General features: G+C 50.4%; 1 protein-coding gene across 1 annotated transcript in view; it reads right to left on the reverse strand.

Annotated features, from left to right (window-relative positions):
- NUAK1 (NUAK family kinase 1) overlaps window positions 1-26,468 on the reverse strand; it is a 71,911-nt gene extending 45,443 nt beyond the window's left edge. The window contains exon 1 of the mRNA XM_043562409.1: window positions 25,822-26,468. Coding sequence (XP_043418344.1) covers window positions 25,822-26,079 — 258 coding nt within the window. The 5' untranslated portion in view covers window positions 26,080-26,468. The remainder of the gene's footprint in view (window positions 1-25,821) is intronic.
- Window positions 26,469-26,672: the final 204 nt, after the last annotated feature.

The raw sequence follows: 26,672 nt of genomic DNA on the forward strand, positions 1-26,672 counted from the left end.
GGGCGGAGGCCGGCGTAGGGGTTCCTGCTCTTATCTGGTTGATGGTCAGAGTTCGTGGCAAGGCACAGTTCCACACCGGCCACACAGATCCAAAGACCCCAGGATCACCAAATGGCTTCCATTCAGAAAGGCTATGCGTGGCCATCACCACGGTGATGCCACCCAGGAGGCCATCCTGCAGCCAAAGCCCCTAATTAATTAAATGACCCCCAGCTCTTTTTGAGGAGCCTGGCCAACTCGAGACAACACTCGAGCAAGTTGCCATGATGCAACCGACCCTACAGGGACCCGAGCCAAGTCCTCCACGGGGCCCATGGGCCTCTTCCTCTCCGGCTTGTTGATTCATGTCATTACATGGATGTTTTTTCAGACAGAAGCAGGTTGGAAGCCAAGAGCTGTATCAACACGCGCTGAGGAGATGCGCCCAGACGCCAGGGAGCATGGCGTGTGTAAGGAAAAGCTTTTTCTTCAAAGAACGGCAACCCCCTTGTACCACCACCAGCCCTTTAATCTTGTAAAAGGTTCTAAAAACATAATCCTCTCTAAGTCGGTTCTCCATCCTTGATTCCCAAAAACCCCCCATCAGAGATGATGTGTCCTCCGATGATGCTCATTTTTCTCCTGCCATGAAAAATGTGTTCTATTTCCAGAATTTTGAACAGCAAGTCAGATTTTTATCCGACGGGGCTAGGGCCTGCTCATGGGACCCCCAGAGAGGCCTGGGATGTTTTTTATCGACGTGCACAAGGCTTCCCTTGCTCTCCACACCCCCTCTTCAAGGACTGGGCTAAGCGTGTCATTGTTGCATGGGGTGATGCCACAAAGGAAGTGGAATTCACAGCTCAGAAATTACGGGCACGTTTACACTCCTTGTACTGCGCTGGGGTTTGTAAACACCAGATAGCGGCCACGGCTGACCAGGCAGGAATCAAAGGATGGGGGGCAGGGGTGCGGAGAAAGGCCAATGGAAAGTTAACAACACCGGCCATGGCAAAAGCAAGCAACAAGCCAGTTCAGAGCACATAATCTGATTGTCTGGGAGCGCAGTTCCTCCTTCAAAGAGTGGGGAGCGAGAACACCACCTGCACCAGGCCCCGGCAGCCCAGGGGGGCTGTGGGTGCTGAGTGTCAAAATGCAGCTTCCGGGCCCCACCCCAGATGTACTGAATTCCAGCATCAGCAGTTGCTACAAGCTTCCCAGGTGATTCTGCCGCACTTTGAAGCATGAGAACTGCCATTATGTTACTTAAACCAGAGTTAATGTCGCCATGATGGCACTTCTTACGCCGTAACCCAAACACCATGCGGTCGTATTCAACACTGGATGATTAATGAGAATTAATGAACTGCCCATCTATATAGAGGGGGACTGAACACAAGCTGCTTCCCCGAGGGGATGCTGCGACCCGCATTAATTTAACCCCCGGCAAATGGAAGGTTTGCTCCCATGCTGCGAGGCCCCAGAAGCTGGCTGCTAACGGGTTACTTCATGCTCTGCACATAACCTGGGGCTCCCACACCTGAAAAAGTAAATGTCTCCAAAGGAGGAGAGAGGAAGCGAGCCCCGGAGCCTCGCGTTCTGACCGCTCTGTGACAGAGGATGTGGCTGGGGCTGTGGGGAGCCTTCTCTTAGCAGAAGCCTCCAGAAGTCTCTCCAGGCTCTAATGAACAACCCCAAGCCCCTCTGCGTAAAAAAGGCCTCTGCTAGCACAAGAGATGCTACACAGACCACAGCAGAGTCACAGAGAGACGGAAAACGCAGGCCTGTTTCGCTGGAACTCGAGTGGCCAGGCAGCTGTTTATTTTTGGGCTTTCACGTTTCTAAAAGCCAAATGCAACACCAACTCAGAATTCTAAAGTGCAGCTGCTTTTCTTCCAGATTCCAACTGTCCTGGGGAGGGAGAGGAAGGGCCTGGCCAGAGGGCAGAGGTTGGACAGCCTCGACCGGTAGCATCCAATAACTCTGATGCCGTTCGTAACCCGGCTTGGATATGCTTAGGGTTGTGTAATTTGTATTTATCAATCTCCAAGCCCAGCCAAGAAACCACATCAGCACCTTGGCCTTGCCCTCAGTCACGGCAACTTGGCCAGGTGCCCCTGAACAGTGGTACTCAGGCAAGCCTATCATAGACTCAGTTTCCTCATCTGCAGATGAGGATGACAAGCGGTCCAGCGCCACCGGGTTGACAGATTGTGTACAGGGTGGAAGGCTGAGAAGGCAAACAGTCACAGGCACGAGGTGTAACGATCACTGATCACCGTTACATCAGATGTCAGAGCTGCGAGGACCTCAGAATGGTCTATGCCAACCCCCTCATTTTATAGGTGAGGAAACTGAGTCCCAGGGAGGTTAAAGCACAGGCCCAAGTTCACAGAGTTAATAACAGCACTGGAGCTGCAGGAAGATTCCTGAATCTCACTTCAGTCTGAGATTAATACTCTGGGCAAGGAGTGCTAATCAAATTCCAAGCCACAGCTGGCAGCAGGACTAAAACGGCCACCCAAAGATTAGCCATGCACTCACGAGGCAGGCCCCAGAGCAGCCAAGCCCCAGACCTGCTGCGTTAGTAATAAGCCAAGATGGGGAGATACTCCCAAGCGTGCTGGCAAAGTAGGACCTGTCTCACAGCACGGCACAGTATCTCACCTCCATCTAATGTCAGGGGGCTCTCTGCCCACAGACATGCAGGGGACGCGGTCTTTAGTCCAATTCAGTCCAAACCTCGTTCCAATTTCTGAAGCCTGATTTGATATCACACATGAATAGGCATACTTGGGAGGGTTTTATCCCATTATTTCCTAATTCACTGAAAACAGCGCTTTTAAATATTAACTTCAGGCTGCTGCTGTAGCCCCGACCTTGCGAACAATGCACAAGGGCCACAAAAGACCTGAGAAACATAATTAGTTTTCCAAAGGGGGGCCAAAAGAATTAGTCACTTGAATTTAGCTGATCCGGGTGAGCAGAACAAAGAAAAAAAGTGTTTTTTTAATTTCTTAAGATGATGAAATATATAGAATGTGCAAAAAAGGGGGGGGGGGGGTGCGTGGCTTTATATTGCGTGTTTTAACCACAGATGATTTTATAAATAAGTAAAAGGAAAGATTCTTCAGACGTTATTTTTATCCCGACAGAGCTCGTATTCGGAAAGCTGAATTGTGGCAATCAGAGTGTGCAAAGACATACCAGACAGGTAAGGAACAGTGGATGGGCTACAATCCATCCCTCGGGGGCCTCATTCAGCATCTTCTCACAAACCAGAGTTTCTTTTCTGTCCAAAGGAAGCTCTCATTGTCCACTGCCCCGAGAGTGAGCAGGCTGGGCCCTGCTCCAGAGCCCCACTGCACAATCTACCCCGATGCTTCCCAGCCTGCTAATCAACTCCCTACAAACCTGCCGGGCATGCCTGTCACAGCAGCACCTCCAGCTATACATGCCCAGCCCCAGGCAATGCAGCCTGACCCCCAAGCAGCACGCTCAGTCCCCAGCGGGCATCTTCTGCCATCCCCTTAGGCAGGTGACCTCCATGAGCTTCATCCAGCACCCATCACTCAGTTCCTACCCCCGGGGAGGTTGGGGCAGGGGACTGTGGTTCTTACCGGGACCCAAAGAACAGCCCGAGTGGAGAGTGTGATGCTTCTGGACATCTGTGCTTTTCATTTTCTTTTTTTTTTTATTAAATATAGTTTTTTTAATGTTTATTTATTTTGGAGAGAGAGAGAGATACACACACAGAGTGAGAGCAGGAGAGGGGCAGAGACAGAGGGAGACGCAGAATCTGAAACAGGCTCCAGGCTCTGAGCTGTCAGCACAGAGCCCGATGCGGGGCTTGAACTCACGAACCGTGAGATCATGACCTGGGCCGAAGTCAGCCACTTAACCACTGAGCCACCCAGGCACTCCTGTGCTTGTCATTTTATCTGCCGGGATCCCTCCACTCCCTATCATCTGCAACTAGCTTCTTCAGCTGACCAACTCCTCCAGATCTGTCCCCTACCATGAGCCCCCGGAATGCAGATATAGGTCTGCTTTGCTGACCTCGGTTGCCATTCACACAGAGACCATTTCTGTTTTACTCACCTTACCTCCAGTGCCTTGCAGGCAAAAAGCTGTGGCTCAAATGGACTCCAAGATATTAAAAAGGAGCCTGAACATTTTGTTAAGTGAGATAAATCATACACGGAAAGGCAAACACTGTACGATCTCACTTATATGTGGAATCCAATAAAGCAAACCTCATAGAAATAGAGAATACGTTGGTGGTTGCCAGGGCCCGAGGGGTGGGGAAATGGGAGATGTTGGCCAAAGGGCACAAACTTCCAACTATAAGATGAATAAGTTCTGGGGATCTGATGTGCAGTATAATGACCACAGTTAACAACACTGCCTTACGTACTTGAAAGTTGTTAAAGAGAGGAGATCTTAAGTGTTACCACCATGCATGAACTTGTGCACATGCACGCACACGCACACACACACACACACAATGATAATTATGTGAGGGGATGGAATGGTTAACTAAGGGTTAACATTTTGCAATATATATGTGTATAAAGTCATCATGTTCTACACCTTAAACTTACAAACTTACATATGTTATATGTCAATAATATCTCAATATAGCTGGGCGGGGGGGGTGAAAAGGACCCTTAAAAAAATGTCTAAACACAGCCACCTGCCACTGAGTCTTCTTTTATTTATCTGCCTCTCAAGTGTTGAATCCCTACTTGTCCTGGAATCACTGAGCCTGACCTTGTCTCTAAAATGGAGATAACATGATGGTACTTAGAAATGGGGCCTTCGGGGAGTGATTAGGTCATGAGGGTGGAACCCTCAAGAACGGATTAGTGCCTTTAGAAAAGAGACCCCAGAGAGCTCTCTGGTCCCTTATGACAAATGAGGACAATGTGAGAAGATGGTCGTCCATAAACCACGCAGGGAGCCATCCCCAGACACAGAATTCCCGGGCACCTGACCTTGGACTTCAGCCTCCGGAACTGTGAAAAATAGATTTCCATTATTTACAAGCAAATAAATAAATCAATAAAAGGGAGATAATAATAGTACCCACCCAGAAGCACTGGGAGATAATTCACAATAGCTGAGAGTAAGCCTAATAATTACTGGTTATAAGCCCTGACTATGGGCCAGGCACTGGGCACCACCCTGTTTCTCAACCTTTCACTCATCAAATTCTTGCAAAAACGTTATTATTTCTGCTTTCTCAATGAATATAAACTGAGACTGAGGGAGGTGAAGTAACTCACCCTAGGGCACTCAACTAATACATAGGACATCTGGGTCTCAGTAAACCTAATAACTGTATTCTTAAGCTCTGTACCTCACCCACAAAGCGAGCGCCACAGTGCCTGGCACACAGTGGGTATCTGATAAATATGAGCTGTATCAGTCTCTGAAGACACCGCCTTATCCCCACCCCACGTCTTGTTTTAAGCTAATATTTAAATGCTTCCATCTTCAAAAGCACATCCATTGGTCTTCCTTGGTTTTCTCTGTGAGCCCAGCCAATGCACTTGGGCAAGAGGCAGAATCAGAGAGGAGGGTCTGGCAGGTGTGTCCCCAAAATGAAGCAATCATGAGTCAATTCTCCTGCAAGCAATTTTGGGAGATCTGCTCTGGATAAGGCACTGATCCAGGTCCTGCAAAACATGACCCAGGCATTCCCATCAAGTTGCTTGTAATCCAACTGGAAAAGGAGGGGGACATGGGAGCTCCTCCCTGTCCTGCACCCATTCATCCTTCTACTGGCAGAAATGCCCTGACTTTGCTCTGGGGATGCCATTAGATGCAGTTTTAAAGAGACTGTCAGTCAAGATAAAGCACCCTCCCAATACCAGTGGGTGGACCCATGATCCTAGAATTTGGCTAAGAAGACGCTCTTTCCCCAGAATTGAATTTTGAGTGGTTTGAAGATGGCTGGGGCATTGGGTTTTTTCCTTCCCCCAGCCTGGTCCTGTGGGATACACCAGACCTTACAAATTAGTTTTCTCCTTAAATGAGTCACAGAGTCATTAGCAATGTCATTTCTGTCATTAGCAACCAAGACCCCTAACTTCTACTGGGAGATGTCAATGCATTGGCATGAGAAAAGAGAACAAGGTTACTAAGGAGGCAAGCACCTTCTGTATCGTGGGCTAGAGAAGTCAAGGCAGGTGCCTGGGAGCAGGTGGGGTGGGGGATGGGACTAGAAAATACAGAGGGTTTAGCATGGACAAGGAAACTACCAGTCCCTCCTGATGTCAATAGGTAAACACATGACCCTAGAGTTTGGCCAAGAAGATGCTTTTTCTAGGACTCCAAGACCCTTCCCAGAAAAGTGTCTTTTTGTGAAATCACAGGTGAACTGATGTATGTGCGCAGAGGTGGGGCCTCCTGAGAAGTCCTTCCATGCATCACCCACCCCCCCCCCCACACACACACACACTTCTACTTCCGTGTCTCACTCACACTCCTAAATAAGACCAGAATTGAGTCTTACTTCACTCACTCATTTTTCCATCCCTAAAAAGGACACATCTCCACTGTCCCTTTTGCTCACACATAGTGCATGCCTTATACTCAGTCACCTCCTCCATAAAATGGGCCATGTCTCACTTGACTGGTATGAGTCAAGATGCCATCCTCAGGAACCATCCAGATGTAATTTTTACAATAATTTCCTCTCACACCACAATAAAGCTATATCCTATTGCCGTGCAGTTTTGCCTTTTCTTTCTGGCTGGTTGGGGGTTCCATAAGGATCATTTTGACCTATCTTGGTGGAAAAAGTCTAGCCATTATTCTCTGCCAAAGAATGTTCACGTGTATAAAATATTTACCAGTTGTTGTAGACTGAATTGCGTCCCCCCAAATTCAGACCTTGAGGCCCTAAACCCCAATGTGACTATATTTGAAGGAAGTGCCTTTAAGGAAGTAAGTAAGGGTAAATGAGGCCATAAGGGTGGAGCCCTGATCCAACAGGGCGAGTGTCCTTATAAGAAAAGGAAGAGACCCCCGCGAGCACGCAAACACCCACAAAGGAGCTGAGAGGACACAGTGAGAAGGTGGCCGTCTGCAGGCACAGAAGGGAGGCCTCACCAGACACCAAACCCTGCCAGCACTCCAATCTTGGACGTCCAGCCTCCAGAACCATAAGAAAATTAATTTCTGTTATTTAAGCCATTTGATGTATGGAATTCTGTTATGGCCGCCTGAGCACATGAATATACTAGTCCTCATCCGTGCTACCTAAATCACAGTCAACATATAACCCAACAAAAGGGAGGATCATTCATGGTCAATACCACACACACAGCAAACAGAGCCTACAGGACAGGAACCCTAACTGCCTTGTTCACCCTCGTGTCCCCAGTATCTAGGAAAGAGTCTGGCACACAGCAGACATTCCAAGAACATTAGTGGTGTTGAATTTAATCAGACATGATGAACATAATATTGTCTTAACTTCTGTAAGGATGAGAACATCCATCCACTCACTACCACCAAGCTGGCCCAAGATCTGCAAGCTGCTAAAGTCAGACAACCCACCCAGATAATATCCCGGATTCCACTCCAGTCTACATCGCCTCTGTACTTGTAGGTAAGACCACAAACCCATGGATGGAATACCCGGGTGTGCAAACAACCCCCACACACTATGTTAGAAATGCTGCCCTACTTGACTGTACTCTCCCCACCACCCCATGAGACAGGCCACTCGTTTTGCAGGACAGGAAAATTGACACTAAGAGAAAAGGACTCCCCAGGCCCCCACAGGGTCATAAAGGCAACGTGCAACTGTCAGCCCAGGTACTTGGATTTTGTGGCTGGTCCTGGGTCACACCTGTTCCTACGTTTCATCAAACCTCCGGAACCATGGGCCAAAGAAGAAACACCCTGAGTCCTGGCATTGCGACCCTCCCTTCTCCAGGGGTTCGGCCTTGGGGAAAACTAGCTCAGATATCAGACTGTTCAGACTTCATGGACGAGCCGGCCAGGGAGCTAATCAGAACAATTTGAGTGCGCGGCTAAGCAAGGACAGCCCTTCCTGGAGCGAGCCTTGCCTTTATGGCAACACTTCATAAGAACTTTTCCCTTACAACAAAACTGTCAAATCCAGCAACCACAGGCCAGAAACATCCCAGCTGAGCCCCACCAAGCTGCTTTCTGATGTACTGTACACACAAATACCAATATTCCCCAGATGTTCTCTATGTAAAACATTTGGTTTGAGACACAGCCCTTTTTCCCAAAAACCCTTACATTTGTTTAATGGACTCATACAGTTCAGCTAAAATGTCCTGGATCAGACATCTGAGGCCAGCCCGGCTCTGATGCAAGCATCCCATCTGCAGAAAAGACGAACAAGTAAATAAGACAGTCCTCCCCAAGATTTATGCTCCCTGCATCTTTAAGCAGGTCATAAAATGTAAGCTATGTACGGATAATAATGCAAGTTGCTTTCAAGTGTGTTTCTGAGTCCATCTCGGTATTAATCTAAGACTGATGTTCAAACAGAGAGTGGGTCTGGTGTGCCGAACAGGAGGCCACATTCTGCTACTTACTCCCGCAGAAAAGAAGTTTAAAAATCTGTCACTGGAGCCCCCTCCAAGGTAGGTCTTTTCCTGGTCTTAGTTATTCAAATACAGCGGCATCTCCTTCATTCCAACGCCACGTATCCCTTAACCCGCAAACACAGGGAGACGGTGAAATGGAAAATGTACTGGACCCAGCTTGGACGCGGGCTCCCTGAGTGACCCTGGCCAGCCCTACGCCCCCCACAATGGTTCATCCTGTTACAGGAGAAAACGGAAGTTCACTGAAGTCACCGTTGGGGCCTGTTCAGCTGTGAAGATTATACAAGGAAGGGAAATAAACCCTTAGGAAAGCCACCCAAGAAATGTCATCGAATCCATGCACTGAGCCCCCACAGATGGTAACCCACAATTCTCCTACTAATATTTATAACAAGCGTGGTCACAGCAAATCTTTGGGGAAGTGGAAAAATGGAAGTAGAAGGCCGCCAGAGGCAGCCTCACCGATAGAATCAAGACAGGACAACTTAATCTTTAACTTTTCTGTGTTGTGCGAGCTTTCAGCATTGGGCACGCATTATTTTTGCTATAGGGGGAGAAGAATTTTATCATTTAAAAAGGTCACAAAAAGCAATGAAAGCTGATGAGGGAGAAAGCAGACAAACTATAAATAGCAGACACAAGAACTCCAAAACAACGTTCTGAGGACCATTCAGGAGAAGTTCCCCAAAGACATCAAAAAAAAAAAAGGTACTTTGTTTTAAGAAGGAAAGAAAGCATAAGAGATTTCCATCATAAATGGCTATAATTTTTTAAAAGACTGGCTCTTCAATGGGTGAGCTTCAATTACCTGCAAAAATACACTTAGAGTTCTCTATGGTAACTCAGTATGTCCACTTACCCGATCCATCAGATTAACCCGTATTCTCCATTTCTTTGACTGAGGCTCGAGGTAGGTTGAACACTAGAGGCTGTAGCACTACCCTCTGCTTTCCCTACACCCTCTGTGCAATCAGCCAACCACCCATTGTCATCCCCGCCAAGTCGACTGCCCCAATATGGCGGCCTCTACAGTCCATGGAACCCTTCATCCTCCGACAAGGCCAGCAAATCATGACATGACTGTAAGCCCTTCCATGCTAGGGATCAAAAGCCCTAGATAGCAAACTTTACTCTCTCACTGCCAGGAAAAGGTAAAATACAATAAGATAACGCACAGAAAATGACGAGCAGTGTGCCCAATGCTGCTAAGTGCTCCAAATTACTTTTATTATTAGTGTTAACAAATGGGCCTTATGCAGAGATACGTGTAAGTAAGAAAACTACAATGAGACCTTCAAAATCTCAAGAGGTCGAGAGGACAATGTCAGAGGGTAGAGTGAGAAGGGGCTGGGAGAAGGGGACCAGCTGTGGCCTCTTTCAAGAGGACATTTCAGGTCACCCCCACTAAAAGAAGTCCCTCCAAATGTACTTCTGTAGCCCCCAGGGAATTGATTTTGCAGGACGGAATTATTTCCCTGAAATAAACAGACACACAAAGGTCGCTACAACTGGGGCCTAGAAAGAAAGCAAGCCAGCTGCCGATTTACGGGCAGCCTCTGATGCAACAGAGCAAAAGGTCCCGGCCCAGGTCCAGTGGGACGGCTTCGGACACACCACTCCTCCCTGGAGAAAGCAACCCGGTGGAAAGGCTCGGGGAGGGGACCTGCCTTCTTGTGGGGAAGGTCCCCACTTGGCCAGGCACCAACGGGGGCATCTTCAGGAGTAAAGACCCTCGGACCTCTGCAGTCAGCGTGCGCCGGCCAGGGGCTCTCAACTCGCTGCATGACAGTGACGTTGGGGGACCGTTAAAAAATGCCGATGCCCAGGCCCCATCTCCTTTCAAAAGGTTATTCCACTGCTCAGCCAGGACTGAGAACAAGGGGTGTAGTGGGAATTGCCCTCAGCGGGGTCGGACGGACCGGAGCTAACCCAGGTGCTGCCTTGACCCCATGGGCAGATCAGCTACTCTTCTTTCACTGCAAATTGGTAGTTACCATCACCCCATGACAAAGCTGCTTGAAATGAGAAGTCACGTGTCAGCTGCCCTCCTTCAGTGTGTCTTGTAGGAGACACATAGGGAGTACCTGTCGGTGTCTATCTTTCTCTCTAAGTGTCTGTCTTTCAAGGCTCTCACAAGTGAGTCGAGAATTCTGGGCCGCTCCCCACTCTAAGGGGTCTCCTGAATTTCTAAGTGGTTAAAAAATGGTGGGGGAAAGACCCCTGTCACACATACACACACACACACACACACACACACACACACACACAGAGGCCCTACTGGGTGACACAGGCATACAGCAGAACTATGTAAAACAGCAAGAATCACACGCAGCAAAATGAGGGAACACCTAGTTTTTAAGATGTACGTTGCTTTCCCTGTCCAGAAGAAAGCCTATCCTGGCTGTGACACTTTCTCAGGAAGCCCCTGCCTATCCCTCGTGTCCCCCATTAGGTCAAGTGCGAGTCCCTTCCACCTGGCGGTACCGTGCAGGGCTGGCACGTAGCGGGCTCAAGGGAATATCTGACAAATGGCGTGAGTTAATTCCGCTCCTCGAGGCCAGGGATGGGCATCAACAGAGCTCATAATGGCCACAGATGTTAATCCCCTAAACAGGCATTTCATCAACACACCTGAACTTCGCTTCCAAGCAACTGGCAGAAAAGGATATAAAGGCCCGTCCAACATTCAGGAGACAGCTGCTCAAAGCCCAGTGACTGTGAGCAGCGGCGTCACAGCATTTCAGGGTCTGAATTCCATCTACGGGTACCGCAAACGTGGCCAAGTGACTTCATTTTCTGTGCCTCAGTCTATCCACCGTAAAATGGGAAGAGCCATGGTGTGCACCTCTTAATGCTAGCACGGGGATGAACTTAGGTCAGTGATTTAACACACTTAGGCTACAGCCAGGCATGATCGCTGCTCCATAACTGTTTGCCATTATTATTACCCCATGGGAGGATATCAGGCAAAGAGACCTCAAGCTTCAGGCCCGATATAAGAACCCCAAGGTCATAGGGTGCTCCGGTTACCGCAAGAAAAGGTGTGCACTGAAGAAAGTGGGGTGGTGTATCCAGACGAATGCAGCAACTAGCTTCCCACTGTCCAGAGCTGTGTTTTTCAGAGTAGAGACCACGAACCAATTCCACCGTGCTCACTTGCGTTGCTCGGTTACAATGCTAAAGACTCCCAGGTCCCCCTAAGTCCTACCCCAGCCGTGCTGGATCAGATTCTCTGGGGTACATGCCAAGGATGGTGCATTTCGACAAGCAGAGGAGATTCACGTGTCCCCACAAATTTAAGAATCGCTGGATCGGCTAAGCTAGAGGATCCGTGTCTGTATCACCCCCGGAGCCTCCCGCATCGCCCGATACACAGTACGTGCTCAACAAATACCAGGTGAATCCATTCAACGATTTCAATCCTCTTAAGTGTTGGTTCGATTATCTGAAGGTGCCCTATGCGTAAGGCACATGCAGACCAATGCTGAATCAGACTTCATTCATCCTAAAAATCTTTACTGGGTGCTTACAACATACCAGGCAGTGTTCTAGACCCAAGATACAGAAGAGATGATGAATGAGGTCGCTCAGAGATAATCAGAGAGAGTGACAAACACTGCGTATGGAGCCAATAACGCCAAGTAAGGCGGTGGCACACTTCTCCCATTAAACTCCGCATCTAGAGCAGCGCTGCCCTTTGGAATTTCTATGGCGATGGAAAAAACATTTTCAGCACCGTCCAGTGGTAGGCACTGGCCGCACAGGGTTATCAGCCACTTAAAAGGGGGCTGGTGTGAGCAAGGAACTGAAGTTTTCGTTTTAACTGTGATTAATTTTAACAGCCACATGTGTCCTTATTAGACAGCGCAGGTCTAAAGGCAGAACAAGAAATGGAAACGGGAAATGATAACACAGGCAATATGTACTACGGGGGCGGGGAGGCGGGGTGGGCGCTTAGAGCACCATGTGTTATCAAATGCCTCTCACCCAATTACCAGATGCCCTAATGTTCTCTGGCTCCAAGAATTGAAAGTACAAGGTCAGGTACAAGGCATTGTACTCGGGCTGGAATTTTTATAGCCCATGATCAGTTGGAAGGGGTATGCAGCCCAGCCAAGCCCCAGAGACTGCAGTTCAGGAACACAGCACCGCCCGCAAAGCCTGCCCACAGCTGCCAGAGACATCTCTCCCGGCCCCGCCACTCTGTTGTTGGTCGGTCATTCTGTCCCTGGCTGGAACGTCCCACTGGGCCCAAGACACTGCATGGATTTTATGAGATTTCTCCGCTTCAAGCATAAGGACAAGGACAAGCCTCCTAAATTCCACCGGAAAATTGGTGGCTAATCCAAACATTTCATAAAATTAGAACTCATTGTGGGGCTGAAAGGAATTCAGACTGTGCCGCCACCAGAGAAATGCAAGATATTTGTTATAATTTTTTCCTTCATGAGCTGTTTTAAGAAGCAAGTGCGTTTTCTGCTTGAAATAAAGAAGGCATGCGGGGGGGCGGGGGGAGGGGGGCTGGAGGGGAGAGGGGCGGAGGGGCAGAGTTTTTGTTTTTGTTTTGTTTTCTCTGTGGTTTGCAAAAAGCATCACCAGATGACAAATGGAGGAATCCTGCCTGACTCCCTAATCCCACAGCTAGCAGAGATAATAAACCTGCCTTCCCAACCTTGGCTGCATCTTGCTTTTATAGAGACGGAGTTTTTCCTGGAACATGGTACTTCTGTGCCTTAATTTTCTTCTTGGGCTTTAGCCCCAGAAGTTTCACATGCAGTGATTTTATTAGCAAGAGAGATACCCTGAATCATTCATTTGGTCCTGTGTGCGTGCACATCACTGACGTTCATTCGCCAGGCATGGGGCTAGGCGCTTGGGATTCATCGGTAAGAAAACCGACGAAATCCCTGCCCTGGCGGAGCCGGGATTCTAGTGGAGGGACAAGGGAAGCCTCGGTGACCGCCACTTCAGAGCAGCGTGGGCACAAGACACACAGACTCACCGAATGCGGACTCTGGAAGAGGCTGGGAAGGGGGTTCTGGGAGAGCAGGAACCCCATCTCCTGACCATCACTCTCCCGCTATCACCCAGAGCAGAGCAGTGTCTGACACACAGCTGGCCCTCGACAAATGTTTGTTGAATGAATAATCAATCCTGACAAAAAATCTGTCCCAGAGCCCTCATCTTACAGACGGCCCTCATCTTGCAGCCTAGCAGGGACACATCTTGCCCCAGGTCACACAGCTCAAGTTGTGGCAAGAAGGGGACGGACCCCAAGACTCCTGACACTATTCGCTGACTCTTAACACCCCACAGCCATTCAACAAGTATTTGTTGCATTCTTATTGTGTGTGAGGCCCTGAACTAGGCACCGGGAGGACATAAACGAGAAGGATAACTGAATTAGTTGAGATTATGCAACAAAGTTCCTCCAACTGCCATGTTCACAAGCTTGGAGACCACTTCTCTGAGCCTGGGTTCAGTGGGTGTTCACCATCCAGTGTGTGGGTGAAAAAAACCAAAGCAGGGGGCTCCAGAAGCTTCCAAGGTCCCATCCCACGAAAGGCTAGGGAACCGAGGGATTATGACCATGACCCTGATGTCAGATAGCCCTGCCCTGAATCCCAGCTCTGAGACTTTGGGCAAGTCGTTTGACCTTCCTAAGACTCTTCTTCCTCAACTGCAAAATGAACACACTGATGATAGAGGACAGAAGGCATATACTCAGAACAGCGCCTGGCACACGCACTCGTCACCCAGTAAATGTTTCCTGCTATTAAGACCGTTAGGGAACATACCCTCCATCTGCTCTGAACCTTCCTACACATTCGAGAAGGTGGATGGGTCTCAGTGGAGATTTCTACTTCATTCCTCCCCTCTCCAGGATTTCTGCTGTCAGCTGCTTGCATGCCCATTCATGCAATGAGGGAGGTTTCCCTCCCTCAATGTCGCTTTTTTTTTTAAGTTTATTTATTTATTTTGAGAGAGAGAGAGAGGCAGAGACGAAGAGAAAAAGAACCCCAAGCAGGCTCCGCACTGTCAGCACGGAGCCCAACACGGGGCTGGAACTCACAAACCTCGAGACCATGACTTGAGCAGAACTCAAGAGTTGGGCGCTTAACTGCCTGAACCACCCAGGCGTCCCCTGGACGTCCCATTTGATTCTGCCTGGGAAACAGATACCCTATGACCACGAAGAAAATGCAAGCTGGGGTTCTCCCTAGAGTGAGCACACCCTTGCCTTGCCTTTCCCTCCAAACACATTCACATGCTGGGCTCGGAGTTCACCTACTCAATGGAGTGTTAGCCTCTTCCCTCCCACTCATTCTGCTAGTTGAAGGAAAAGTTCACCTTCAACTCGACTAAGAACCATTACAAGGTAATTATCCACCTAGGAGGCATGTTCTGCTATTACCGTCCCACTTTCCACATGAGAAAACTGATAGGCTCCTTAAAAGTGAGAATTTTCTGTCTCACACAGAATCTGGCACAGAACCTGCCGCACAGACATCCTTGAAAAAGCGGTGCCTGCCTTGAGCTGAAGGGGAGTGTATACAGATCCAGTGGGATCCGAGAACAGGGAAGGTAATGGCCCTCCGCATGGGAAGAGTCTCCTTACACTTGTCAAAGCCTGCACCAGACAATCGGAAAAGAGTTTTGAGAAATAAAGACACTTCCCTTCCCCTGCAACAAGGAGTCCTTTGGCCAAAAACCAAGCAACAGGAAATGAAATCTACATTTTACCAATATCCTTCAGTGAATCCCAGGATTCTCTTCCTGTGAACCTGGAGAACAGTCTGTCTCAGCCCCTCAATTTACAGGTGAAGAAAGGGGGCTCAACACTAGGGTACCTACTTCAAGTGACACGCAGCACCCAGGCGGCCGGGGATACAAGGACAGCCGGCACGCTGGCCTGCCTTTCCCAGGAGGGCTCCTTCCAAGAATAACACTTAAGGAGTGTTTTCTGTGGACCACACACTTTTCTCAGACCTTGACACACAGCTCATTTATCTTCACAGTCACTCCCATGTCACAGATGAAGAAACTGAGCCAGGCTGACCATCTCAAGGTTACACAGGAGGTTCAGGCAGGCTCTGAAACCCAACCCGCCCCCATGCTCCCTTTCAGATCCATAGATTGGATCATCCACTTCCTTTTCACCATCCTGTAGAAGACACAGAGTGTCCCTTGGCAGTCATGTCCCTGGGCAGTTAGGCAAATCACACGTGAGCTGAGCCCAGGGCATGAGGGAAAGAAATGGCCAGCAAGGATTCCAAACCTGCAGCAATCAGCGGTCTTGGTGGCTTTGGAGCCACTTGAATATGAGGAGCTTGACACAGAGGAGGGAGTGGGGGAGGGGAGGGGGCCCTTAGAAAATTCTAACACAAAGAAGCAGCTCCCTCCTTCACACTGGGAAATTGCCCTTGGGCTCTGAGACACTGGAACCCGGCTGTCCCCCTCCCCTCCCAGGGAAGGGGGAACCTACCACACATGCCTCCTAGCACGGTCCCCGGGGAAACTTCATGCTGTCTCAGTATCTCTAATGAAAGTAAGCGACATGGAATTCTTCTCTTGAGTTTAAAAGGCAAATCATGATGGTGTTTTTTCCAGACATACATTAACTCTGCACTCCAGTCGGTTTACAATTCCTAAAGCACTTGATTTACAACCCAGGGAGAAAACGGTTTGCAAATCTTGCAAATGCACTTTGCATCTAAAGCTTGCCTCCTCTGCAGAGCTGACCACCAGGCTTCTCAGATGGGGGGCTGTGGGAGCAGCCCAAGGAGGTGGTGGGGGGCGGGCGGGGGTGGGGGGGCAGGGGCAGCTGCCCAGGGTGGGAAACAGGTTCCTCCCTCCTCCTATTCTTCTTCAGCAGGGGTGCAGAGCTGCAAGAGAGAGGCACTTACCTGACAATGCTAGGCTCTCCACACCTGTCCACACAGAGGTGAGGAGGGGGGTGACCCAGAAAGGGAAGAGGGTGGGGACCCAAGGGACCTTTCCTGCTGCCTCCCATGGTCACAGAGCCCCCCTTCTCAGGATTGCTGCTGCACTCCCCAGTCATTCATTCATTCATTCATTCTTACTGAGCACCTACTAGAGGAAGGGCACCAGGCCACAGGCCAAATGCAGTGAGGAGTAAGAACGCACCCCTGCTTCCCTCCTAAAGGGGGAGGAAGGGGAGGGCATACACAGACAATTCGTCAAACCCACATAGTTCATGTGTTCTTTTTTTTTTTAATTTATTTATTTTGAGAAAGAGCACGCACACATGGGAGGGGCAGCGAGAAGGAGAGAGAGAGAGAGGGAGAGAAAGAGAATCCCAAGCAAGCGCCACACTGTCAGTGAAGAGCCCGACGCAGGACTCAAACCCATGAACCGTGAGATCATAACCTGAGCAGAGATCAAGAGTCGGATGCTTAACCAACTGAGCCACCCAGGCGCCCCATAGTTTACATGTCCTGAAGGGAACGGACCAAGGGCCGAGACAGAGTAATAAGGAAGTGGGAGTCTGGACACCCAGCTGGGAACCTTGAAGGACGTGGCAAATTCCGTGTTTAGCAGGGAGAGTCATGATCCAAGATAAGAAGATCACCGGGTACTCTATGTGGTACTTCTCACCAAAATAGTAGCACCAGCCCTTGTTTTCAAGAGCCTGCTAGGCGCCAGGCTCTGCGTCAGAAGCTTCCAAATCCTATCTCTCCTACCAATCCCACTTGGTGGGATGCCGGCAGCCACACTTTCTAGACGAGAAAACAGAAGCTCGGAGACAAAGTGTGGCTCGCTCAGGATCATCCAGCTGCCAAGTAGCAGGGACGACACTGAACTTCTTCCTCTACACCCCACTGATATCCTACCTTGCATGTTCCCAGATTATTCCAGATGTATTACTCACACGCCCCAACTAGGTTCTCAGGATCTCGGTGGCAGCACTTGTCATTTTCTCCTCTGAAATTGCCAACAGTCCTGAGCACTTAGTACGCACTCATTCAATACATCTGCTTTACCACTAGATTAAAAGAAAAAGAAGGTACGTCAGCCCCCGACATATGTTGTGTCTTTGTTATGTGTTTTTAGTATGTCGTGTCTGAATATCACAACTCAGCCACAGAGCAGCGATGAGTGGCAGCTACTAAGAATACTGAAAGCCACCGCCAGGTAAGCCAGGTGGCGGTGTGCAGAACATATACACCCGGGGGCCCAGTGGAGGGACAAGTGAATGGCATCTGGTTCTCCCAGAGCCATCAGTCTGGGGCTGCTTCAGGCCAGGAGGGGAGCCTTTTCCTATTCACTTGCCTAGAGGGACGCCATTTTCTAATTCAGACAAATGTGCCCTTTTAGACCAGCAAAAGCCCCAGCTGCATCCGCTATGCATCTGTGCATCCGCTATGTGTGAGGCACGGGTCTAAAGGCTCAGCTGCGTCGCGGCACCTTCTTCCATCTTCTCAACAGTCTGGGGAAGAAGAACCATCATAAGCCCCAGATGAGGAAACAGAGGCTTAAAGGAGATGAGTAACACCCCCAGGTCACAAAATTGTCAAGCGGTGGGACAGAATGTGGATCCGGGCATTCTGGTTCCAGGGTGCTCTCGTGGCCACGGCACACAGGTCACTGCTTTCCTCATCTTGCACAACATTAGCATGAGACTTCTGTGGACCCACAGACCGGAATCTTGGCGGCCTGACAGACATGGGCCTCCACCCCCGAGCCCCTTACTCCCCCACCCCCCTGAGCTCCGGCTTGTTGCTGTTTTGTTTTTCAATTTTTTTTAACATTATTTATTATTGAGAGATAGAGAGAGACAGAGCACAGCAGGGGAGGGGCAGAGAGAGAGGGAGACACAGAATCCGAAACAGGCTCCAGGCTCCGAGCTGTCAGCACAGAGCCCGACGCGGGGCTTGAACTCACAGACTGTGAGACCATGACCAGAGTCGAAGTCAGACGCTTAACCGACTAAGCCACCCAGGCACCCCTGTTTTGTTTTTTTAGTAATAGCTTTATTGAGATATAATTTTCATACCACCAAATTCACCCGTTTTAAATGTACAACTCAGGGATCTTCAGTATATGCCCATATTTGTGCAACCGCCATCATAACGTTAGAACATTCTCATTACTCAAGAAAGAAACCTCGTGCCCGTCAGCAGCTACTCCCCACTTCCTTCCAACCTACTCAAGCCCTAAGCACCCCCTCATCTACTTTCTGTCTCTACGGTTTGGCCTATTTGGGACATTTCACAGAAATGGGATCAAGCCATGTGAGATCTGTTGTGACTGAGCATAATGTTTTCAAGGCTCATCCGTGTTACAGCACGTTTCAGTATTTCATTCCTTTTCACTGTTGAATAATAACCCATAAGTATTCCATAAATGAAATTGTGGAATGGATCAGATACAATATTCCACAAAGAAAAAGAACACACCACGTTTGATTTACTCATTCATCAGTTGACGGATGTTTGGGTCGCTCTTACTTAGGGCTCTTGTGGATCGTGCCACTGGGAACATTTGTGTTCACGTTTCCGTGTGGACGTGTGTTTGCATCATTGGGAAGGCTGACGAGTGGAACTGGCCATCCCCATTTTAAAACGCAGTTAAAAGTTTACCGAAGGGCCCCGCCGTGAAGTCAACATCTGGCTGCTCTTGGGCTGTTTCCAGAGAATGTTATCAATACAGCCAGACTCTGCTCACGGGTGGGTCATCTGGCCGAGCCCCTCCTACTCTGGGGCCTGGGATCTTCTCATTCCTGCCCTGCGTAGCGTCGTCTGGGCCAGCGCGATGATAAATGCATTCTGCTTTAAAACAGATACTTCGCAAATCATAACTTACAGATGCTCCAGGACTTTCATGTGGGAAAGACAAATGAGACTGAGGCCGTCTGACTCCAGAGCCACTGAGGACAGGAAGCCGACAAGCCCTGGACAGACGTCTCTCTCCCTAACGAGTGCCTGAGCACATGTAACAGAAAGGGAATCCGTGCGGAGAATGGTCTGCCTGGCTTTGCAGACTTCGCTGTGTAACCGGCCATTCGTTTCCAGCCGTTGTTTTTTCTTCCCAGCAAATCAGAAAGCTCCTTGAGGTCAGAGACGATGACCTACGGCCTTTCCATCTCCTAAGATCTTCCCTTGCTCAATGCATTCACTTCAGTTCCGTCCTACAGGACTTTGTTGAGGACCTACTATGCGCTTGGCACTACGGGAGGCAGTGACAGGAGGTAATGAGACAGGGCTTCCCAACAGACAAGATACTTTGCCTCAATCCTCCTTTCCTGCGGCTTCCCAGGAGGAAGTGAGACGTCCTGTGCGGTGTGGGCACATCTCTACCTGTACGCGGGGAGGTGAACCAGCTGACCTCTCCAGACCCGCTAGGGATTCCAGAATCAGAGGCTACTCGAGGAACAAAGAACTCAGTGTGGGTCCAGATGGAGCGCTCCCTGACTTGACTCATTAAAGCGTACTCGCGGCCCAACAAGCAGTTTGCCAGAAGCAGACATATCAACGCGGTTCTGATCCTTATCTCCTCATACCTCAATTCTTGCGAAAACCTCCAAGCTAGCCTCCCCTCTCCAAGCCAGCACACCAGACTGCTGGGCTCAGAGCCCCGCTGCGACCAGAACCCAGGTCAGCCCACCTAGAGGAAGAGATATGGTCAAGGTCTCTGCGTTCACACTGCCTGGGTCCAAACCCTGACCCTGCAGCTGCGTGTGACTTTCACAGTCGGTGACTCGGTTTCCTCGTCTAGAAAATGGGCTCATTATGAGAATTAAATCAGTTAATATGTACGTGGCAATGGGGGCGCCTGGGTGGCTCAATCAGTTAAGCGTCCGACTCCGGCTCAGGTCACGATCTCACGGTTCCTGAGTTCGAGCCCCGCGTCGGGCTCTGTGCTGACAGCTCAGAGCCTGGAGCCTGCTTCAGATTCTGTGTCTCCCTCTCTCTCTGCCCCTCCCCTGCTCATACTCTGTCTCTCTCAAAAGCAAATAAACATTAAAAAAAAAAAAAAGGTAATATGTACATGGCGATGTACCTGACCCATGGTATAAGCCCTCATAAAGTATTAGCTGCTATTACCATCATGAAATATTATTATTACTAGCCCCATCCTATCTTGTCAATCTTGCCTCCCAGCACAAACCCTGCATCCTAAGCAACACGGCCTGCTCACCCTAAAATCTCCCTTTGCCTGAAATTCCCTGTATCTCAGTCTCCTGAAACCCAAATCAAGGGTCATCTTGAACATCAACTGCCCTTGCTAATCCTCCACTATGCCACTGCCCCTTCCCAAACAGCGCAAAGAAACCCCCCCGGGGAAAAGAATCACCCCATGGCTGGTCTTCTGACACCATGAGCAAAGAACCACGCCCAAATCCAGAGGCCATCCATTGTGCAACATGAGGAAGGTTCTCCGTTTCTGTAGCAGCAGCGGGTTTCGAAACCGACTACTTGACATTCTTTAGCTGTATGACCCTCGGCAAGTTATCCAACTTCCCTAAACATCATTTTTCCCATCTGTTAAATGGGTCTAGCTAGACTGCACACCTCTCAGGGTTGTTGTAAGGCTTCGATGAGAGGAAATGTCTGTAAGGCAGTTAGCATGGCATGTCACACCCCAAGCTTTCAAAAATATCGGCCAGTAATAATCATAGCAGCGGCGGCAATCGGGGAGGGGGTGTTCCTGTCCAGGATTGAACTCAGCGAAATGTACTAAGCTTCAGGGAGCTACATTCCAACATGAAAATCACCTGATATAATCCAGTCCTGCACAAAGGAGGTACTCAGACCTAGTGACTGCTTATTGCCTCCTCCACCAGATGGGTAGCCCCGTGGGTCTCAGTCATGCCTGTGTCCCGGCCTTTCACACGGGGAGAAACACAGGGGAGATGGTAATAACTCTTGGTTGAACTGCACAGAATTAGCTCAAAATTTGTAAGCACATTTTATCTTTGCTACTGGACTACGAGCTGTTTAGGAGTGAGCATCACATCTTGCTCTAGTAAAGATTTATTAAACAAGTGATGGAAAAACACCAAAGTGAGAATCAGATTGGTTAGACCCAGCTGGGTTACTTCCTGGCTGTGCAACCACAGAGAAATCACTTAACGATTCTATGCCTTATTTTTCCCGTCTCCAAGAGGAGAAGTTTGGACCACATGTTTGCCAATGTCCCTTTACTCCCTGAAAGTGGGTTGGGGCCATAATTGCAATAAGGCACCCCAGCCACCCCCACGGGACAGCCACACGTCACCTGCCTCAGCAGGCCCGCTTCCTACATTGTGCCCCTCGTTTGCAGTTTCCCGGCACCAGGCTGGGAGCAACTTTGGGCTAGGGTTTCAAACACCCATCTTTGGTGAAAGCAGTTCCTTTGCTAAGTGAAGATGCCCCATCACCCAAGCTAGAGCTCCGGCAGCCAGGAACGCCGCGGCAAACCAGGGGCACACTCTGCCCGCTGATCCGCCACTCCCGGACCAGACCCCTCCTGGAGACCTCGCCCCCCGGCTCGGGAGAGATGACCTGGTGCAGGGGAAAAGTCGAACCCTTGATGGTGAGGTGATCACATGACACCTCTCCTCAAAATGTTGTTTGTTTTGGGGGGGTTGGGTTTTTTTGGCAATAGTTTGAGCAGCCTGAAGGTCCGGGCAGTTTGGCTCAAAGAAAATGCATGCCGTGTTATGCCACAGGGCTCCACTCAGCAGCCCTGCCCAAAACTGTATCAAAACAAAAGTTGTGCAAGAAACAAAGCCCAAATTCAAGGCTGTAGAAATGCTTTCAGATCCTATCACAATCTGGCTGATTGTCTCGGCTCCTCATGGGCGCACTTTTCTGTTCACCTTGTGTTCCCTAATCAAGCCGAGAAGCCGATTGTTTCCCCTACCACTCTGAGTGATACAAGGCTAATTTGTCCAATGCACCATGTCCCTCTGATGGTCTTAAAATCTAAATGAAAGTCCACGTGAGATGAGGAAAAAAAAGAATCTGCTAAAAGAAAGCAACTAAATTGGTGAATTTCACTTTTTGAGGCTTTCTATAGACGATTTTATTCAATTATTACAACAGGCCCATGAAAATGGTACCACTGCCAGCCCATTTTACAGATGAGGAGGCTGAGGTTTCAAAGTAACATAGCCTGCACAAGGTCACAGAGCTGGCGAAAAGTCAGGATTTGAATGCTGGCCAGGGCTCTCAGCCCCTCTGCGAGAGTGCTTCCTTGTGGGATGTGTTCATCTCCGGAACAAGCCACTCGGAGCCCTTGTGTCATTGACACCCTCAGGCAGTGGCCACAAACCACATTTGGGAATCAGAGGGGAGCATGGCTGGACCAGGCCAGGCCGAGTCGGCCACTCTGAGCTCGGGATCCTGCAACTCTCTTCGGAAGTGGCTTTCACAGAACACAGAAGACGGTGTTGTGCGGTGCTCTGATTCCGAAGGCCCTTCCAGATGTGCAATTAAAAGCCACAACATTTTCAGTTTTAAACACTTGTCTGCCTCTGAGCTGCTTTCAACAGGGGGAGGGGGTATCCCACTGATTCCACAGCATCTCCCATCTGGGACGCCAGCTACTCTCACAGGCCAAGCAGCTTCAAGCCTCTGCTCCTCTTGAGAGGACGTGGGCACACATGAAAATAGAAGACTGAAAGAAAAGGCAGGCCGGAGACAGTGCTCTCTCAGGTTTCTTCAACCGCACCCCAAAAAGCAAGGTGCATCCTTAGAACCAGAAGCAAACTCCAAGTCCACGCTTCAGATGAAAATTCCTTGCTGCTCTGGACAGATTCTGAATCGCCAAGCGCTGGACAGGCAAGAACGACTTGCTGACCGATTTTTTTGTGTGTTTGTTTTATTTTCTGTTCAGCCAGGCATAGGGAATTTTCCACCTGACAATTCCTGTTTCTCACTTAAGTTCTTACACCATCTGTGAGCACTGTGCTCAGCAGGGGGAGGACTCAAGGCCAAGGAGGCCTTCCCATCTCCAAACCTCAGTTTTCCCATCTGGTTAATGCAAGGTTCTCACCACATGATTCTGCTAACATTCTTAAGTTTATGTATCAAATAGAAAGCAGTTTGAGGATTTCCAGCTTCTGAGCTGGGATCTGCTACCAGACTCAAAATCTTCACCTAATTTTTTAGTAAAACAAGAGATTTAGCTGAAATTAAGAGCACAATGGGAAACAACCAGGGCTGGACAATAAGAGAGCAGGACTTCAGTCTCCCGGCTGAGAAAGGAGCTTCTCCCGTTCTCAGGGCGCCCCCTAGCGGCCGTCCAACTAAATCCCGACGGAATGTTCAGAGTTTCTGCAAATAAAGGGAAAGACACCCACCAAAAGAGAAAGGCAGGCTCCCGTCTCCTGATGCAATCCCTTTCACTCTAGCCTCGTCTGTGGATCAGACAGCAAGACGAATGCTTGACAGGAAGCCCCAGGGAAACTCAGAAAGGTGTCTCCCATAAGACGAGATCTCATTCTTTCAAACAGCTGGCGGCCGCTCCCCAGCATTCGGGCTTCTGTGTCCTCCAGACACACCCTTACCACTCAACCCCTCACAGGCTCACATCCTCAACCTGCAGCTCCAGCCGCGTCTGTTTTTCATTATTCCGCTTCCCAGCTTCCCAGCGCGATTCTTCAACAGCTATTAAGACAACACGAGCAAGGAGCGAGGCTTACTTCTTGCTTCTTCAACATCCAGCCTGGGGAATATCACCTCAGAAGAAAAGCATGAATGAAGTGCACGTTTCTCAGCCTCTTCTTCCACCAACCTGAAAGTGCGTTCCTCAAAGTACATCTTTACAACTGTCTCTACAGAATCTTCAACCTACAAAAAAGTGGCACCTGCCCAGAATGAATTCTGAACCACTTGTTGGCTGTAGGATTTGTTTACTGAAGACGCCTTTCAAAATACAATGCACAATGTCTCGAATTTCCAATTAACCTATCACAGACCCCCTTTTTTTTTTTTTAAGCTATAGAATACAGTTGGATCAGCCCAAACAGGGGAACTTAGGATGTGGGAGTTATCCAGGTATCCAAATATTTGAGAATAGAGGGGCTAAACTTTCTGACTGGTACCCCCTACCCCCACCAGAACTGTTCCTGTAGAGATCGAAAAGAAAAATACCAACATCAATCTGCCACTTCCCTCGCCAGTTCGTTTTGCTTTTTCGCCGTGGTCATTTGTTAAGTGTATAAGCAACTCTGGGCCCCGAAACACCCCCCAAAAGGGCACGCAAGGAGTATCATAATTAGTTCCTGACTTTGGCCCTAAATCGATTAAAATACATCTGATACGCTTCAAATCAAAGAACCATGTTAATTTTCTGCCACACACCACACGAAATCTTTCTGCAACAGTCAGTCACTTTGAACCCAACCCTCTAGCCACAAGCGGTGTGGATTTCAAGGGCCTGTTCTGCAGAAAGGAAAACGACAACAAACCAAGTTCAGGACAACGCAGAGACCCCAAGGCACTCAAGGAGCTGCAAATGGGGCTGGGACCCTGGCAGGGTTTCAGCTGTCACGAAGAGTGGGGCGGCTGGGCCAGACCCCGCAATTCAGTAGCCCTGAAACCAGGACCTGAAATGCAATGGAGTCAGTCGGCTGCAACTCGGCATCTGTGTGGCTACCCATGCCCTGGGCATTTCAGTCCTCCCAGAAGCTGGAGGCAAACTGTCACAACCCGCAGGCATGCAGCTGCCTTTAACTTTTGCTCCCAAACCTTCTCTTTTAAAAACAAACAACAACAAACAAAACAAAACAAAACAAAAGACAAACAAAAAACAGAGGCAGGAGCCCACCCTCCCTTGCAGCTACAAGCAGCACCAGGGTGATGGGGAATAGGAGTGGGAGTGGGGGGTCGCATTCATCTACAGGACACAGGACTTGGGGAACCACAGCACCCCGCTGAGGATGTGGGTCTGTTCGGAGTTAGAGCAGCGAGGCATTCCAGGGCTTGGTCTGAATGCGTGCCCGCGAGGGAGACCTCCACGGTCCCAACGTTGCAAAGTGTTTGCAAATCATAAACACTACTTTGCTGCTGGGAGAAAAACCCCCAAAATATGCGCAGACAGGATGTAACAAGTGTTTCGAGAGAGAGAGACACGCCTGAGCCACGGCGAGCTGGGGAGAGTGAGGAGTCTGTCTGGGGGTTCCCGGGAAGCCGCTCTCCGACGAGAAAGTCTCGGTGCCCAAGACCCCCGCCCCGCGCGCCCTGGGTCCGCCGCCGCGTCCGACCCCGCGCCCCCGGGGGCTTCCCGCACTCACCACTCGGCCCGAAAACCTCTCGGTGGCCCTCTTGACTTTGCCGTAGGTGCCTTTGCCCAGGGTCTCCTGCAGTTCGTAGCGGTGCTTCAAGTTGTGCTTGTGGTGATGCCGCTTCACCCCGTGCGGCTTCCTGGGCTCCGGGGCCGCCGCCACCGCGGGGGCTGCGGTTGCCCCCGCCACCGCCTCGGGGGGAGAGCCCGGCGCCCCCGGCCGCAAGTCTGGGCCGTCCCCGGCCGCGGGCGCAGCGGCCCCCTCCATGTCCGAACGCGGGGCGAGCCGGGCTGGAGAGGGCAGGACCGGGCACGGCGCTCGCGGTGTCGGGGTCCCCGCCGAGGAAGCCGGGGCGCGCTCAAGGTCGCCCCCGCAGCATCGGGGAGGCGGCCCGATCCCGCTCGGGCTGCGGCTCGGTCACTGGCGGCAGCGGCGACTGCACATCTGGCGCCCCTGGCGCGCACGGTCCGCGCACCGCCCCCCGGCCGCGGCGAGCTGCGGAGCGTCAGGCGAGGTGGCGGCGGTGGCAGGGGAGGCGGCGGTGTTTGCAGGAGGGAGGGGAGAGGGGTGTCTCCGAGCGCAGGAGGGGGAGTGTTATGTGGGGCGCCGCGCCCCCCGACCCCTCCCCGGGAGGACGCGCAGACGGGGCGGGGGCGGGGGCGGCGCGCTCGGCCGGCCCCGGGGGAGGGGAGCGAGGGGCGGCGTGGCCGGGGCTTCCCCACCTCCCCGCCGCCGCCCGGGGCCCGGGGCCACCCGAGCTGGGAGGGGGATGGGTGCGTGTCGCGACTCGCCCTTTGTGCCGCGCCGGGTAGGCCGCAGCGGCGGCCAGGGGGCTTTGTCCTCGCTCGGCCGGGCCGGGG

The sequence above is a fragment of the Prionailurus bengalensis genome, chromosome B4 (genome assembly GCF_016509475.1).
Source record: "Prionailurus bengalensis isolate Pbe53 chromosome B4, Fcat_Pben_1.1_paternal_pri, whole genome shotgun sequence".
Taxonomy (NCBI): domain Eukaryota; kingdom Metazoa; phylum Chordata; class Mammalia; order Carnivora; family Felidae; genus Prionailurus; species Prionailurus bengalensis.